Raw genomic sequence first — 17,931 nt, 5'->3', positions numbered from 1 at the left:
ACATTTGGCTTTGTTTCTCTAGGTACAGAAAGCACGCATTCAGGAATCAATCTATGTCAGACAGAGCAAGAGAGTAATAAGTGTTGTAAGGGCTGAGGCATAACTATTAAAAATTATATCATTTTTCCAACACAGGAAAGTCTTTAGGATGGATAGCTTTGCAGATTCTTAGTGATGCAATTTTTGTCTTATAAAATTTATTTTTAAAAAAAAGTGAAAGGATAGTGGTTATAAAGATCTATTTATAGCAGATATAAAGTTTCATTTGCATATTTTCACAATATTGGGCCTCATTTATGACTTTTTTTTTTTTTTTCAGAAAATTGTGTTAGTGTTTGCCTTAGCCAAACCAAACTAAAATATTCCTTTATGAAAAACACGGCCCATTTCTATGTACAGACAACCACTAAACTCCATAAAAGGTGTATAGTGTATAGACAGCATGTATGAGAACATGAAATGAATGATCATGGTAAAAAAAGGAAAGACAGAAGGGGAAACAATTTTGTTTCACTTCTAACTAACTACTACTACTATTACTACTACTACTACTACTACTACTACTACTACTACTACTACTACTACTAATAATAATAATAATAATAATAATAATAATAATAATAATAATAATAATAGCACTAAATCTATTTGTCAGCTGAAGATTTTCTTCAAGGCTTTGGGTTCTTTTCAGGCAGGCCGGCCCATCTTCTGCTTATACATTGGCATATTTTGTCATAGATGTCATATTTTTTTTATTTATTTAATTCCAGTTATATAAAATGACATATTAACTCTCAGTCCCTGACCTATTGTGTTTTTGACTGAAACTCCAAAGCACTTTTATCATTTTCTCTTAATCAGAACATTTGCTAAATACTGTAAACATAACAGAAATAAACAATTTGAACTTGACACTAATTTCCATACACAAAAATGAAGAAAACTGCAAGTTACAAATGTTATTTTTCAATCATTTTTTTTATTGTTTTTCATGAATAGCTTCTTTAAATGCTAATATGAATACACTTGATCAGTGACGCCCATTAAATATAACTATACCAGATCAGTTCTTTTTTTTTTTGTCATTTTTGACAAAGTGCTGTGGTAAAAGTGGAATAAAATACTATGAGACATGGTGTTATAGCAAAAATAACCATTTTTTCTTACTTGAATCACACCATCCCTTTGTCAATATTATTATTACACTTTTGATAATAACTTCCAATGTACTTACACTGAAGTGCAAAGCATAGCATTAAAGAACTGTATATATCAAAGCTAAATGTTAGAGTTCAAATAATATCGTATTAAATACAGCCTTGTACTCTACTAAAATCCATAAATAATTAAACACAACACAAACTTTTCTGTCTTAGAATCAGCCTAGAGCACATTATTATTGCTCTTATGTAATAATAACAAACTCTATATCACCATAGCAACAGCCATCGATGCGGATGTGTTGACAAGCAGATTATTATGATGATAAATTTATTTTCCTTCCAGCTACGGCGCTGGCGTTGACGCTTTGCACTAGTGCATTTCGAATCTGCTTTATAGAGAATTTCAGTGACAAAATAAGAGGATGCATCATAAACTAATGAATCCTTCCACTGCAGTACAAAATGACTCATGTGTTTGTGTCTGCACTGCAGGGTCCACACTGTCTCAGCTCTCTGACAGCGGACAGACGCTGAGCGAGGACAGCGGCGTGGACATCGCAGAGTCGGGACGCATGAGCAAGGAAAGCAGTCCACGTCCTACCCGAACTCGGCCACTGAGAGAGAGTGCAGGGGGAGGGGAGGGGAGCACTGTTAAACCGGTGAGACCGAGAGAACCAGAGAGGGCAAGAAAACTCGGAAAATCTGAAAAAAAATAATAAATTCGGATGTGTGCGCTGAACTAGTGCATAAGGATGGTGTGTATGAGCTGTGATTAAAATATGAGTTGAAACATCATGCTTTTTTTTTTGTTTCTCATTCACCTTTTTTCATTTCACCCATCATTAAAAAAAATGACCTCACTGCACTACACAGAGAATACGGCTTCACAGATGAACACGTGACGGTTATAGAAGCGCAGGTTGGCGCTTTTGAAATGATGATAAATGGGATCTTTTTCGGGTTGTCGGTTGTCAAAACTCCGAAGACAAAAGAAATAATGAAATCCAAATGTGTACGTTTTGGAATCTCTCGCTCTTGAAGAAATTTCTGAATTCATTATTATTATTCTCATCTTTCTGTATCTTTCACTTATAGCCCGGCCTGCTGGAACCCATGTCAACTCTGGTGCGAGTGCCGAAGAGCGCCAACACGCTGGGTATCGCTATTGAAGGAGGAGCCAACACACGCCAGCCTCTTCCGCGCATCGTCACCATACAAGTGTGTAACATCACAGCATCACACACTCACACTTACGACAAGCCCTATGTAAAAAATAGGGAAAATCAGTCATGCATCTATAAAATCTAATCCTCATGCATAAAGCATTGCTTATGTACAGTTCTATATATACAAAACTTTTTTTTACACAAAACTATCAATGGAAACAAAACTACAAAGACATACACTGCACTGAAATGTTTCACCACGGCTTCTCTGAAAGATATCACACATACCTTTCACACCTTACACACTAAAGTCTTTAGAGTTTACAAGAAAAAAAGCTAAACAGGTAACGGTAACTGAAAGATACAACCGTGCTGAGCAGAAAAGCACCTCAGAACACACAAAGTGTCAAACCTTATTGTGGATGGATTTCAACAACAGAAGATCACATCAGGTTCCACTCACATCAACCAAGAACCTAAAGCTACGTTAGTCACAGTTACAGTACATGTTGTTATTCGTATAACCTATTGACCACACCGAACGTAATTGAACATAGCTCTGATAAAAAAAGACACTCAAGTAACTGTTTATACTTGTAAACACTTGCATCTCATTAGCAGTCAGTAAGCTCCTTGAGTCATTTGTCTTGTTTTTCAAAAAGTAGCTTCCACTCTTCTGGGAAAACTTTCCAATTGATTCTGAAACATTGCTGCGGGATTTGTGCTCATTTAGTGCACTAGTGCAATAATGAGGTCAGGCACCGATTTTGGTTGAGGAGGTCTGGAGCTTGAGCTCTCCATTCCATGTCATCATGTTCTCCATTGTGTACAGAGGTGTTGTCATGCTGAATCATGGCCAGGCTTTTTAGTTCCAGTAAAGGGAAATCTTTATACTACAGCATACATAGTCATAGACATTTCTGTGCTTCTAACCTTCCAGCAGTTTCAGGTGTCCACAAACTTTATAATGTAGTTAATCGTACTGATAGGGAAAGTGTTAGTGCTATATATTTAAGTGTCACTTGCTTTCTTCCACCCTCTTGAGATACAGAAAGTAGCTCATTTTCAATTAAACCAGTCCTGCCTTGATTCTCTTTAAAAAGTCTTAAACCAGTCAGTATGCCTCTTAAACTCCTAAAGAATTTGAAAAGCAGAATATAGAAGTTAAATTACTCTGCCGTCTGTCAATGGCACAATGGCCAAACGAGAACAAGGGCATTTGGACAAAAGAACTACATGGGGTATCATCAGACAGCAAAGGTCTGCTTATCCTTCTATTTAAAAACCACTTGTGACTTTTCATCTTGATATTTTTCAAACTTATTTTTTCTTTTATCATCAGTTAAATGACGCCTGTAAATGATATTAATGCAACAATAAGCTTGTGCTCCCTTCATATTCAGGAGGTGTGAATAGAGTCGGTAAAAAGGTTTTTAAGGACATGTCACTAGTAAAAAGGAAATTTGCCAGTTATGTCTCGTCTCTACAGAGATCTTTCTCTTTAATTGAGCGTAAAGCAGCTCTGATCTGCAAAATTACAGGTTAATTAGCTGCAAACAAAATAACATTAACACTGATGTTCTATACAAGTCTACAAGATTATTAATAAATGAGAACTCATTAAATGCACTACAGACGGCTTGAAAGAGATTTGTTCAGTTTATTGAGTTACTACTTTTAGCAGAGATCTTGCAGTCAGACTCATAAGCTTTTATAGACCTGCTGGATATCTGATAATATGCTGCATGGCTGTTAGCTGCTACTTCGACTACTAGCTTCTTTGCTAATGACTGGTGACTAGCAAAAAAATACAGTGGGTATAACCAATATCATGAAATTAGAACTTTGACTGTCTTAAACCTTGGATAAACACAATGATTGACACATAGTGGTTTTCTGAAAACAAAGCCAATAGTTCATACATAGCTTCACACAGTCATTTTTATTCATGCTTTCTCCACATTATTAGATGAACTGAACAGGCAGGTCACCAAGGGGTTCATACACCGCTGCTATGAATAGATTTTAATTAATGTGTACTTTGGCAGAGATATGATATGGAGATGTATTATGACATATTGCAGTTGTCTCCATTGGCATTACTGCAGAGCATTCAATATTGCCTATGTGCTTATCTGTCACTTTATTAGGGAAACAGCACTAAGCCATGGTAGTAACCCCTTTGCTCTCAGAATAGCCTTAAATCCTCAAGCTGTTCCACAATATTCCACTGAGCTTCTGGTCCATGTTGACATGATTGAATCCCATAATCGCTGCAGATTTCACTTGTTCTGCCACATCTCAAAGGTGTGTTATTAAATTCAGATCTAGATACTGTCAAGGCCATTGAATTACACTAATCCCATTGTCATGTTCATACAGCCATGAACATGACAATGTAATTTAGACAGCCATTTAGAGATGTGCACTTAAACATGTTCTTAGTATCATTGTTATGGTGGATGAAGCTGTATTTAGATGTGTAAATTGTGGCCTTTATTAGTTGTTTCGGTCTGCAGAAATATTAAGTTACTTCAATCCATGTTTGGTTGGTATTTAGAGGCCATTGTATGGCAATAATCCATTCCGACAGCCATTACACCAAAGAGCATAAAGCTGAACTTTGGACAGAAGGCAGTTTGGATACATGAATTTATGCTATTGACATCAGTTTCTGACTCTACCATCAAAAATCATTTGATCAGGTGATATTTTTCCAATCTTGAGCTTTGCAGGTTCAGTGAATCTGTGCACAGTGTAGCCTCAGATTTCTGGCTGGAACTCAATAAGGTGTTCTGTGTGTTCAGCTCAGGGTTTCACCTGTTGGGCTTTTCAGTACACCATGACTGTAAAGAGTGTAGTGTCCCCAGTTGCAGTTGTGCCGAGTTGTATTTATTCTATAGTCCACACATGAAAGTGAGAAATTCTGGGACTATTTGGAGTTATTTAAAACCAAAAGGAATGTTTCGGACATCAGCTCTATTTCCTGTTATGCAATAAATACATGTTAAATAAAAACAAGATCATGTAGGTCTAAGTAAGCTTACTGGGGAGAGCTGGTGTGTCTGGAGCAACGATAGCATGTAAGGGTATGGAGATCAGCAGAAATAGGGCTTCGTGTTTTAAGGCATGTATCATGAACTGGAGAGAAAGCTGTAGCTCTTAGAGCCTAATGTGCAATAAAAAAGTGCTCATTATGGCTGGCTTGGCTACAAATGAATACATTGAATAAAAGGCTCGGTAGATAACCGGGTAGACGAAAAGAGCTTTTAATGAAGTGAGGGAGCTGGAAATAGAGAGTGAGATGCTTGAGTGGAAGTGACAGATAGCCAGGCAGCCAGGAGTAGATTTTAATTCCCTATCCATGGGCGGTTTATCAGCACTAGAAATGGGTAATGCAACAACAGCAGCTGTGCAGATGATAGACCTAAAGGCTTTGTCTTTCCTTTATACCATTTTTGTTTTGTCTCAAGTCTCTGGGTTTTACTGGGCGGATTTGATTTACATGTTAATACTCAAATCTCCTTTTCTAGTGCCACCCGTCTTCCCATATGCCTGCACATTTTCATGCTAATTATTAATAGCTTTTGTGTTCATGTAAAACAGTTCTCTCTCTGTTTCAGAGAGGAGGCTCGGCTCATAACTGCGGGCAGCTGAAGGTGGGCCAGGTGATTCTGGAGGTGAATGGGATCTCTCTGAGAGGACGAGAACATCGAGAAGCAGCCTGCCTCATCGCAGAGGCCTTCAAGACCAAAGAGAAGGAATACATTGACTTCCTCATTACGGAGTTCAATGTGGCGTTGTAAGAACTCTCAGAGGCCGAAAACCAAAAACTCTTTTTGGCATGAAGCCACCAGTAGTCCCCAGCAAGTAGATCTTCTTTTATCAGATATTCTCTAAAGACAGACACATTTTCAGTGTAGAAACTGAATAAAGCCACCTGGTAAACCCCAGCTTTATCATTCTGAACATGGCAAACTGGTACAAGGCACTTCTCAGTCTGATCACAACCATATTGGATATTGAATGATATCTGTCTTTACTTGAGTCCTTTTTTACACCAGTCCCCTAGTCCCATGTCAAAAAACAGATTTGATTCAGTTTCCATGTCTCAACTTTCACCTTATTCCCCAAGTCGGAATTTGCTCCTTTAACCAGTATATTTCATTCATCTCAGATTTATATATATATATATATATATATATATATATATATATATATATATATATATATATATATATATATATATATATATATTATAAAAAAAGAACACACCTTTGTCTCTATTTTCATGATCATGAATGCAAACCCTAAATGCTGGCATTATATATGTTATAAATATTCAGGACTATCTGCACAGGCATTAATTTGAATCGATGTATTCTCAAGACATGCGGTTAGACATCCATTCAAATCAGCTCCTTTAAAAGCCATATGGCTCAGGACAGAGTGATTCTCACAATTAAACGCAAATAGATCTTACAAAAAATGGTCTGCATTGGTATTTAGTAATAGACTTGACTGTCTAAAAGACAGAACTTAAAACAAATGTGTTTCCTGTCTACTTGTACAGTTCTGTGGATGTTTCTTCATGTGGGTAAACCTCCAGGACATAGACTTCTTGTATCAGTTAATCCGTCATCCATCATCTTTTCATTAAATTTGATGAATCTGGTATTCATTTGATTCATTTAAGGCATTTGTAGGTTACTTATTTCCATAATGATGGGGTAACAGTCAGAGACATATTTAGAAGCCACAGCTGAGTAGTCTGTTTATTTGTGTCTGTCTAGCATCTTTATTTACTCTCTGTATATTTGTGTCTTTTTTGTTAGTCTTTTTACATAAACCTGGCTCATCCTGTAACAGGCTGTTATATGAGACAGGGATTTATATGCACAAATACGTTAAAAGTCTATTGCAGGGTCTGGAGTATAGAGAGCAGGAAACCAGGATAAAATAAGGTAGGTCAAAACTAGGACATAATCTGCACAGAACTAGAAAACAAGGCTTAGAATTAGTGAGACAGAAAGAACAGTCGAAATAGTCGCTAAACACAGAACAGGTGTACACATTAGGTACCAATCCAAAGGCAAATGGGGTGGAGAGAGAACCAAAACAAAGGCACATGGAACTGTAATCAAGAAGCACATGGAACAAGACATGAGGCAATGTCTGGAAACATGCCACGTGCTGAGAGAGAGGAATTTGTGACAAATGATTATCTGTCATCTTTGTACATTAATATTGTACATCATTTTAGTTCATTTACTGTAAACCAGATTGCTTTTTGGTTGATGTGTGTAGTGCAGCAGGCACTGGTACTGCAATAAGGCGTCTTTTTAGCAGAAAGATCATTAAGTTTAATGTTTTTATCCCAGAAGGTTTCGTGAATGTAAACAGGATGTAAGGATTAATTACCTTTTCTTGAACATTACAGACCATGAATAAAATGTGGGATGTGGAAGCCTAGTGGTTAAAGCATTGGACTACCGATTGGAAGGTTGTGACTTCAAATCCCAGTTCTACCAAGCTGCCACTGATGGGCCCCTCAGCAAGGCCCTTAACCCTTAGTTGTGTAAAAATGAGATAAAACTAGATTTTTTTAATCCTTGTGTTGGGTGAAATAGTCTATTTATATTGTAGGGACACATAACGGTGTACATTCACACTATTTCTTATGAAATGAGACAGGAATTTTTATGCTTCATCCAATGTTAAATAAATACTATTAAAACCACATGGCTGCTATAAGAAAAATCCTAGGACCCAATCTTGGGCCCACAAAAACAGCAACTGGGTGAAAACAGGAAATAAGTAGCTCAATCCTGACAATTTATTAATATGCCTGTGTTCAAATACTTAAATACACTTGCACAGAATCAAGATCTCACATTCGTTCATAAAGAAATGATAAATGTTGTTGATGAAATAGGACACCTGTTCAGTTTCCTGTAAGAGTTGCAGAAAAGATCTCAAAATCACTTTTATTGTTTGTCAGCATGGCACATTTCTTTCTTTATTCCAGGATCTTTTAATAATTATTCTTAAGCTATGACACTTAGGCCCTGCGACGGAATATACTGTTCATACTCATACTGTGACAGAGTAATAGAAGGGAAAACTCATCACCAACAGTGTTTTTACACTGAATCTATAGCTCAGCGAATTTTACTTTACAGATCTAGCAATCCAGAGAAAAGCAAAGATGTGCTTTATCTAATTATGATGGTCCAATCTGGAACAAAACAAGGTAATCAGGCAGAGAAGAGAAGAGGAGATGTGCAGTCAGTGTAACTAATGAAAAGTTGCAGAGTGTGAAAAGAGAGAAGTAGACGTAGAGGGCTGAGTCTTGATGTGTCACTCAGGTTACATAAGCATGGAGGAGTGGGAGTGAGTTAGAGAGAGGGATTCTAGGCTTTTCTCGATTCTAGTCTATTTTGTGTGTGTGTGTGTGTGTGTGTTTGTGTGTGTGTGTGTGTGTGTGTGTGTGTGTGTGTGTGTGTGTGTGTGTGTGTGTGTGTGTGTGTGTGTGTGTGTAAGAGAGAGAGAGAGAGAGAGAGAAAAAGAGAGAGAGATAAAAAGACATAATGCAAGAACAGCACGAGAATACTCGATTCTTGTCTATTCTCCCTCTCTCTCTCTCTCTCTCTCTCTCTCTCTCTCTCTCTCTCTCTCTCTGTGTGTGTGTGTGTGTGTGTGTGTGTGTGTGTGTGTGTGTGTGTGTGTGTGTGTGTGTGTGTGTGTGTGTGTGTGTGTGTGTGTGTGTGTGTGAAAAGAAAAAGGGATTGCATGAAAGAGAATTGTGATCTTTTGCTTTGTGTGGGCGTTATACTGTACACACAATCACACACACACACACACACACACACACACACACACACACACACACACACACACACACACACACACACACACACACACCTTCATTCTCATTTGCTTCTGTTCAGCTGCTAAGATAAGATCCAATTTCCATCCTGCATCTTTTAAATGCACTCACTACAAGTGTGCTAATGAACTGTTTATTACACATAAATATATGGAACGTTATATAGACAGACTGGATTATTTATACCAAACAAGACACCGAAGTCTGTTTCTTTATCTTTCATTGTCAACAGTTTCCTACAGCGATACAGAGACCCCAGACCAGATCTGCCAATATAAAAACATATTACTTAATTACTCAGTGAATACATTTACATTTACATTTTTCTTTCTTATTAATTTCATATATTTCAATTTAATATTAATTTCTTTTCCTGTATTTTTCGTTCGCTTGTTGGTTTTTGCTTATTTTTAATTTACTTTTAAGAAATCATGAGTCGGAATTTATCTTTGATGGGTTGCCAGTCAATTATTGTATTTATTTATTTTCTGTCATTTTTAATATTTAACACATTGTACATGAATATATTTGTTTGTTTTCCTTTTTGTTTGTGGGTTTATTTTCTCTCATTTGTCTACTTATTTTTTAGTTTTATTTTTTGTATGTTTGTTCACTTGTTTTATATAAATTGGCTTCTTCTCATTTTTTTCTGGAGTTTTATTATTTTTTTTATTGTTTGTTTGCTGCCAATATAATCATAGTTTTCCCACAATCAGAAACAAGATTACAAACAATAGATAATACACAACCTAAAACGTGTTTAAACATGGTACTTCCTACCACATTTAAATTCAATTTTAGTGTTTAGATATTATTCTAGGTAATTATTTTTTTTGTCCAGTTTAGATTACTTGCCGTTATTGTTGACTATGTCATGAAAAGCACAAATGTTACGCATGAATTGGGTAATGTTTATTATATAAGATATTTATTATATATCTGTCTCATTCATATAGCATCATGGTAGAGGTGGGGTTGGTAAAATAATTTGGTTCAGATGCTTATTTCTTCACATACATAGTTTTTGAACATTGTTTTAACAAAATATAGCCGATATACTGTGACATATACGGTGAGATTTTCAAAGTAAAAGTTCATAAATACAATCCAGATCATAACACAGAGGGCAAACCATCATGCAAACCAAAAAACAAAGGATTAGACAAGGTCATGAAAGAAATCCAATATCCACAGATGAATGTATTTAGAAATCTAATATGCTATTTTGCTACATGTTTAAAATAACCTTAACATCAGTGACACCAATCCATCACAAGGAGAACGTGACATATTTAATCATAAAGCCTCTCAGTATCATAAGTACAAAGAACTAAGGAAAGAATTGAAGGGTAAACCTCCCAGTGACTCAGTTGGTTACTTAGTAGCTCAGCATATTTGCAGAAAAATGTGCTTTAAGATGAATAAGGGGTTAATAAATACACCGAATAATGATTCATTTATAAAGGTGAATAGAGACATAAATGATTAAAAACAAGCAAATATTTATTCATGAGATAAATCAATAAATAAATAACAGGGAAATATAGAGATTTATTTATTTGTATATTTATTAATCAATTGTGAGTAATTTGGTAGTTTATTTATTTATTGTCTCATGGATTTATTCATTTTTTTGTTTGTTTGTTTGTTTTTGTTTTGGTTATGATCTGGACATATGCTTAGAACAGACGTCTTTTAATAATTATCAGTCTATTTTAAATCCATTGCTGAGAATGATGAAATAAGTAGGGCTTTGATTAGTCTTTATCCTTCACATGAATCTTATTCCCGAATTCAACCTGCCTGTCAGATATCCTCGGTGTGTTCAGGAAGTCACGCAGAGTTCTTCTATCCTCCTGAACACACAGTGCTACTCGGTTTTCTAACACTAGTATTATAGAGCAAAGGCTTTCTTCTCCGTGAGCACGGTCCAGACATGGGCAAACAGTCCAGCTGTGTGCACTGCACATCTGGAGGCTCCACTGGTGCCTTTGCACAGGCCCAAAGAGATAGGATGAAAGAATAACAATTCTGACCTCCACACACATACACGCACACACTTACATTTGATTCTAGTCCTGTTTGCTCTTTCTTCTCAGTCTGACAGCTCATTCATGGAATGTGAGAATCTTTTGCAAGGGGTGTTTTTAGGTTTTGAGGATGATTTTGAGGGAATAAAGAACTTTCACAAACTGTACTCTAGTACCAGATTTAAAATCAGCAATCTATTATGTATTGACAGTTGCACTGACAATTGTTTTTACCATCCTCTGTAGTCTAGTTGATTTCTTCTCTCAGGTAAACCGTTTCATTTAACACACTGGATTATTTTGGATCATTTAGAAGATTAAACATGGGATTATGTTAAGATGACACCAATGCTACTGTATGTATTATAGAACTAAATTAGTGCATCAATTAGTGCAAAAATGTGCATCAATTAATAGTATACTTATCAAATATTAATGTACATCTCTGAAGTTGGCCTGGGTTATTGTTCGGTCATAATTATATCAGTTGCTGAAAGCAGTATTGGAAAATTCATTATTACTGTATTATGTCTTATGTATCAGTCTCAATGTATGAGACTCGATCAGATGCTCATATGCTGTTAGAAATGACTGACTGAAATATTCTTCTTGCTACCTTTTCTTCTGTTTTTTAATAAATGTGTCTGATTTATTTGTTTATTATTTACTTGGCTGATATATTATGTTACATTATGCATTAATCTAGAATGTTGCACATTGGAGGTGTGCATGAATGTTTGTGTTTTTTGTTTTGTTTTGTTTTGTTTTTCTGCTTGATTGGTTGATTGTTTGGTTGGGGTTTGTTGCTCTTGTTTTTTTTATTTTTATTTTTATTATTATTATTATTTTGTTCTCACCTATTCCTTCACTCTCAGAGGAATTCTACCCAATCCTATCCCACTGCTACAGAAAACCTATCCAGACCAATCCTGCCTTTTTCCTCCAAAGGTTTGACCAATCCCAAGCCACTCCCAGAAACATTATGACTTATCCTAGCCAATTCCTCACAACATTTGACCAATTCCAGACCACTCCTAAAGGAATTTTGACTGATCCTGAAACCATTCCGAAGAATGTCAGACTAATCCTGCACACTTTAATCCTTCCTGTCCCACGGATATCATTTTGTTTCCCACTGCCCACAGTATTGTCTAACAAATCTAGCTCATTTGAATCACTGTCCTCGATAATAATAATAAATCATTTACTAAAGATGAATGAAGGATTGTGTTATATATATTTCCATTACATTCGGCATTCAATTCTGGTCAGTGACAAGCCAGTATGACAAAACCCACATGACACTGATTGACATGAACCCAATAAAGACTACGACTACGTCTGAACAAATAAAGAATTCAGCACTTTAGTTCATTATCAAACCAGCAGACTGACTGACATGAGTCCAATAAGCATTATGAATAGGTCTGAAAAAAAAAACAGAGAATTCAGCACTTTAGATCATTATGAACCCTTGTGTGATTTGTATTAAATGTAGTAAAGCTTTTTTAATGTGCATGTGTTAGTGCCTTCTTTCAGCCATTATTGTTATTCCCGAGTAATTACGTAAATTTGGCCCAGTTTATAGCAATCGGTGTTGGTGACAGCAGCTCTAAAGTAATAAATATCTTCACACCATGGTTTGTTTTAAGCTTTTTTTGTTTGTTTTGTTTCTTCATACTTCTTTTATCTTAAACCATTCTGATTCATTACGGCAGATGAAACATCAAAAATTAACTATTTTTTTCTTTTTTCTTTACTACCCTACTGTAAAACCTCCCCGTCATGTTGCCTGCCTCTTGTACAGTTTAATTAAAAAAAAAGCATTGTACACAACCATGCTATTTATACAGAAAGTGTGTTTAATTTTACAATAAAGATAAACTGCAGAATACACGGCTGCACTGAGTTCATGTTTTCTCATTCGTTATTCAGAGAGGAGAAATTACTGTAATGCAGGGCTGTAATAGTGGGTGATTAAAAATAATCAGAAAACATAAAGGCTTCGGTCTTCGTCTGCAAAGCACACTTAAAAATAGGAAATCAAATTATGAACTACAAAACAGGCAATAAATAAGGAGGGAGGGAGGGAGGGAGGGAGGAAAGGAAAAGTAGTTCAGTGCTTAAATTAGTGGTTTATTAATAGGAAAGATGTGAGGTTGAACACCAGGACCACCAAACTGCCACTGAGTAAGGCTCTTAACCCTCAATTGATCAATTACAAGAGGTGTGTTACAATTACACCAATTTACACCAATTACAAGAGGTGTGTTACAATTACACCAATTTACACCAATTACAAGAGGTGTGTTACAATTACAAGAATTTACACCAATTACAAGAGGTGTGTTGTAATTACAAGAATTTACACCAATTACAAGAGGTGTGTTACAATTACACCAAATACAAGAGCTGTGTAGGAATTACACCAATTACAAGAGGTGTGTTACAATTACACCAATTACAAGAGGTGTGTTACAATTACACCAATTTACACCAATTACAAGAGGTGTGTTACAATTACACCAATTTTCACCAATTACAAGAGGTGTGTTACAATTACACCAATTTACACCAATTACAAGAGGTGTGTTACAATTTACACCAATTACAAGAGGTGTGTTACAATTACACCAATTACAAGAGGTGTGTTACAATTCCACACAGTGTAACCATGCTGCCATTGCTGGGCCCCTGCACAAGGCCCTAAACCCTTAATTGTTCAGAGGTATAAAATAAGATAAAAGGCATGTCACTCTGGAAAATGGTGTTCTGCTAAATGCCATAAATGTAATAATTGGAAGGCTTTTCCCTCGAAGATCAGTTCTAGGACCTCTGCTTTTCTCTATATACATGCATCCCTTAGGGAACATCATTAGAAGACATGGGATTAGTTCCCACTGTTATGCTGACGATACACAGTTATATATCTCATCAAAACCAGATGAAATAGCTGAATTGTGCAAATTAACTGAGTGTGTTAAAGAGATAAAAGATTAGATAAGCTGTAATTTTCTGTTATTAAACTCTGATAAGACAGAAATACTACTTATAGGTCCAAAAACCAGTACACAGAAACTCTCACAATTCAACTTCCATTCAGAGGGATGTACTGTTACTAGTAGCTCGACAATGAAAGACCTGGGTGTTGTATTAGACAGCAAATTGTCTTTTGAGAATCATATCTCCCATGTTACAATAACAGCCTTCTTCCACCTTAGAAATATTGCCAAGCTGAGAAACATCCTGTCTGTGAGAAGCTAGTTCATACATTCATGACCTCCAGACTAGACTATTGTAATGCATTACTAGGTGGTTGTCCTGCATCTTTAATAAATAGGCTACAGTTTGTCCAGAATGCAGCTGTCAGAGTTCTCACCAGGACAAGAAAGTATGATCATATAACCACAATTTTATCATCTCTACACTGGCTACCTGTTAAATTTAGAATTGATTACAAATTGCTGCTACTTACGTACAATACATCTTAATGCTTTAGCTGCCATGTATCTAAATAGTCTTATAGCACGTTACAATCCTTCACCCTCTCTAAGATCACAAAACTCAGGACTACTGCTAGTTCCCAGAATATCTAAGTCTACTAAAGGTGGTAGAGCGTTTTCTTATTTAGCTCCCAAATTTTGGAATAGTCTTCCTGTTAGTGTTCGGGGCTCAGACACACTTTCCCTGTTTAAATGTAGATTAAAAACTCATCTCTTTAGTCAGGCGTACACATAATACATCCCATAATATTGTGCTCTATTACAACAGACCAAATGCACATTATCATCTAGTACTTGCTAATATTGTGAACAGCAGCTATGTAAATCCCTCTCCATGCTTCTCTCTCTCTACCCATCCCGAGGCATCCAGAAATTGTACCAGCTCCAATCGTCTTCCGTGCGATGAAGATTTTGGACCTCCACTGAGAAATCCTGAGGCATCTAGAGATTTACCAGACTCTGTGATACTAAAGAAGAGATGCCAACTCCAAGCGGTCTTTTGCATCATTACAACATTTATCAGACTGTATATCTATCACACCCTCCAGTGTCACCCATATGAGGATGAGGTTCCCCTTTGAGTCTGGTTCCTCTCACGTTTGCGTCACACCTCCAGGGTTGGGGGTTTGATTCCCGCCTCCGCCTTGTGTGTGTGGAGTTTGCATGTTCTCCCCGTGACTCGGGGGTTTCCTCCGGGTACTCCGGTTTCCTCCCCCAGTCCAAAGACATGCATGGTAGGTTGATTGGCATCTCTGGAAAAATTATCCGTAGTGTGTGTGTGTGAGTGAATGAGAGTGTGTGTGCCCTGTGATGGGTTGGCACTCCATCCAGGGTGTATCCTGCCTTGATGCCCAATGACGCCTAAGATAGGCACAGGCTCCCCCTGACCCGAGGTAGTTCAGATAAGCGGTAGAAAATGAATGAATGAATGAATTGAATTAATTTTTTTCTGATTTTTCTCTCTCTTGAACATTTTGTACAAGCTCCTGAATGTGTCCTGACACTGAAGGTTCCTTCCTGGTTTATTTAACGTATTGACTTCACAACTTATAACGTATTCGACTGAGTGCATAAACACAACCCATGCATCTGGCACTACTGTCAGACATGCCGCCATCTGACCAATCAGAAGTGAGAATTCAGCAGCACTGTTGTGTGACTGAGTTGAATCAAAAAAACATCATTCATTGTGAGTAAGGAAGATTTTTCTGAGCATTTCTCTCTTCCTCTGTCTTATCTAAAAATATTTCCATAGAGCAGTGAATGACCTTCGCCGAGTGATGCTTGGCCTCTCGTCTTCTTCTTCTTTCCCCTGCGGTTCAAGAGAGCATATTTTTATAACTTAAAGACAACGTGAAGCAGAAATCTCTCTTTCAAAAACGTGACATTTTCTAGTAAGGCAGCTCAATATTTTTGCTCAGTTATAAATAAAAGAAAGAAGGGCAAGATGAAAGGATATACTGTATTATCGGCTGATTTTTATTAGTCTTGATGTTTTGCTGTGAGAGAAAGAGGAAAAAAAAGTTATTTTGTCTTTTAAGTGATTTATATTAACAAATTAATTTTGTGACCAAGAAAAATGAACAAAAAAGTTAAAGGTAAGATTTTAGCTCGTCTTTAAACATTAAACTGTTGTTGATATGGTGAAGGTTGTTTTTTTTTTTTAAGAGATTTCTTTTATTATTTTGGAAGAATTCTCCTGTGACAACTCTTTTTAACCATCAAATGTTAAGCTTTCTTGATACAGGAAAAGTTTCCAGATGGAGAAATGAGCATTTTGCCCTTTCTCAGTAACATGACGTTGTTTATTTTGGTCTCAACAGAAAGAGTAACCATAAAGAGAATATATAAGACAAATAAACACAACTGAATGCTTAAATTCAGAGTATTAATCCACACCATTGTTGTTTATTTCCCCTTTATCCTCAAAATACATCAAGATTTCATCTTTAAAGAATAGTTACATCATTAATTAGATTAATTAAAATAAATTAAAATGTCTAAAAACACAGACATTTCTCAGATTTGGGTATTCCAAATGCCACCCACATTAAAATGAAGTTAATGGAGATAAGCTGAGAAGGCTGAGGCTTACGTGAACAAATCAAAAAAGTAAATAGCTTTTCATTGCTTCTTGTATTTCTTAAGGCCCTTTTACATTAAGTGCTTCTTCAAGATATATCAGATTCTATTACACAGGGAAAGTGTTATATATAGAGTCCATTGCCAGCCTGCTGGTTTAAATTTCATTGCTTTTATTTGATGTTCCTCCCTGATATTTCCCTTGGGTTGGTGCCAATTTCCAAACAAATTTCGTCCTTCTATTATCTCAACCTGCCAGATTAATCTCAGCAGCCACCTGCAGTTTGATCAGCTAAGAAAAATCCAAAACCAACTGTAAGCAAACTAGTAGGGCATTTATTTTTTTTTACTCTAATGCAGCTGTTTTCGACCAAGCCAAATGGACTACACTGGATTGATGCTCTGTGATAAACCAAGGTAAGGTCTGTTGCTATGGTAAGCCTTTGAGAGTTGGTAGTAATGTTACAGATGTGTGCCAAAATTTGCACTGCAGTCAAGGCACAAAACAGCTACGTTTCTCGTCGACTATGTAACTAGGCTGATGTATTTTGAAACATTTTTATAAAAAAGCAAGCCTTCGTTACAAGACATTTCAATGACAAAACCGATATATAGATCACAGCTAATAGCAACAAATTCTGTTCTACAATTTGTAGGTTGCCAATTAGAAACTTGGAATAGAAACTTATCTGAAACTTGGAATAGATACTAAGTTTAAGATAAGCTCAGTGATTTTAGTCAGAAATTTTTTTTTGTAGAATTCTTCTCACATTTCAGCAGTTAATAAAATATTTACTCAGACGATCCTGTGGCCTCAGAGGGTTTTTTAACAGAAGGAAATAAACATGATATGGACCACTACCACACAGCCAGCTGGGACAACCTCGTCTCTTCACATACTTGTTTTAGCCCTATTTATGGTGAACTCTTTTCATTTCAGCAAAAGTTATAAATGACACAAGCACACGACAAATGCCACTTGTAGTTTGACTTGTGGGTCTGTAGCTACCGCTAATGTTGTCGACTGTGGTAATGCACTTTCTAGTGTATTTTTATTTATATGAGAAAATGGTTGTTTTATTAACAATCAGTTGTTTC

At 36.3% G+C, this 17,931-nt stretch overlaps 1 protein-coding gene across 4 annotated transcripts in view; it reads left to right on the top strand.

Moving 5' to 3' along the window:
* The window catches only part of whrna (whirlin a), a 92,304-nt gene extending 85,803 nt beyond the window's left edge, over positions 1-6,501 (top strand). For 3 of the 4 annotated variants that reach the window (XM_047805987.1, XM_047805986.1, XM_027142400.2), the window contains 3 exons: positions 1,656-1,822; positions 2,259-2,381; positions 5,953-6,501. In XM_047805987.1, the coding sequence (XP_047661943.1) occupies positions 1,656-1,822; positions 2,259-2,381; positions 5,953-6,135 (473 nt within the window). In that variant the 3' untranslated portion in view covers positions 6,136-6,501. The remainder of the gene's footprint in view (positions 1-1,655; positions 1,823-2,258; positions 2,382-5,952) is intronic. The other variant, XM_047805988.1, reaches the window with a different exon arrangement.
* Positions 6,502-17,931: the final 11,430 nt, after the last annotated feature.

This window comes from Tachysurus fulvidraco, chromosome 21, assembly GCF_022655615.1.
Source record: "Tachysurus fulvidraco isolate hzauxx_2018 chromosome 21, HZAU_PFXX_2.0, whole genome shotgun sequence".
In the NCBI taxonomy this organism is placed as follows: domain Eukaryota; kingdom Metazoa; phylum Chordata; class Actinopteri; order Siluriformes; family Bagridae; genus Tachysurus; species Tachysurus fulvidraco.
The sequence above is the reverse complement of the archived record's forward strand: the minus strand, read 5'-3'. Positions and strand labels throughout refer to the sequence as shown.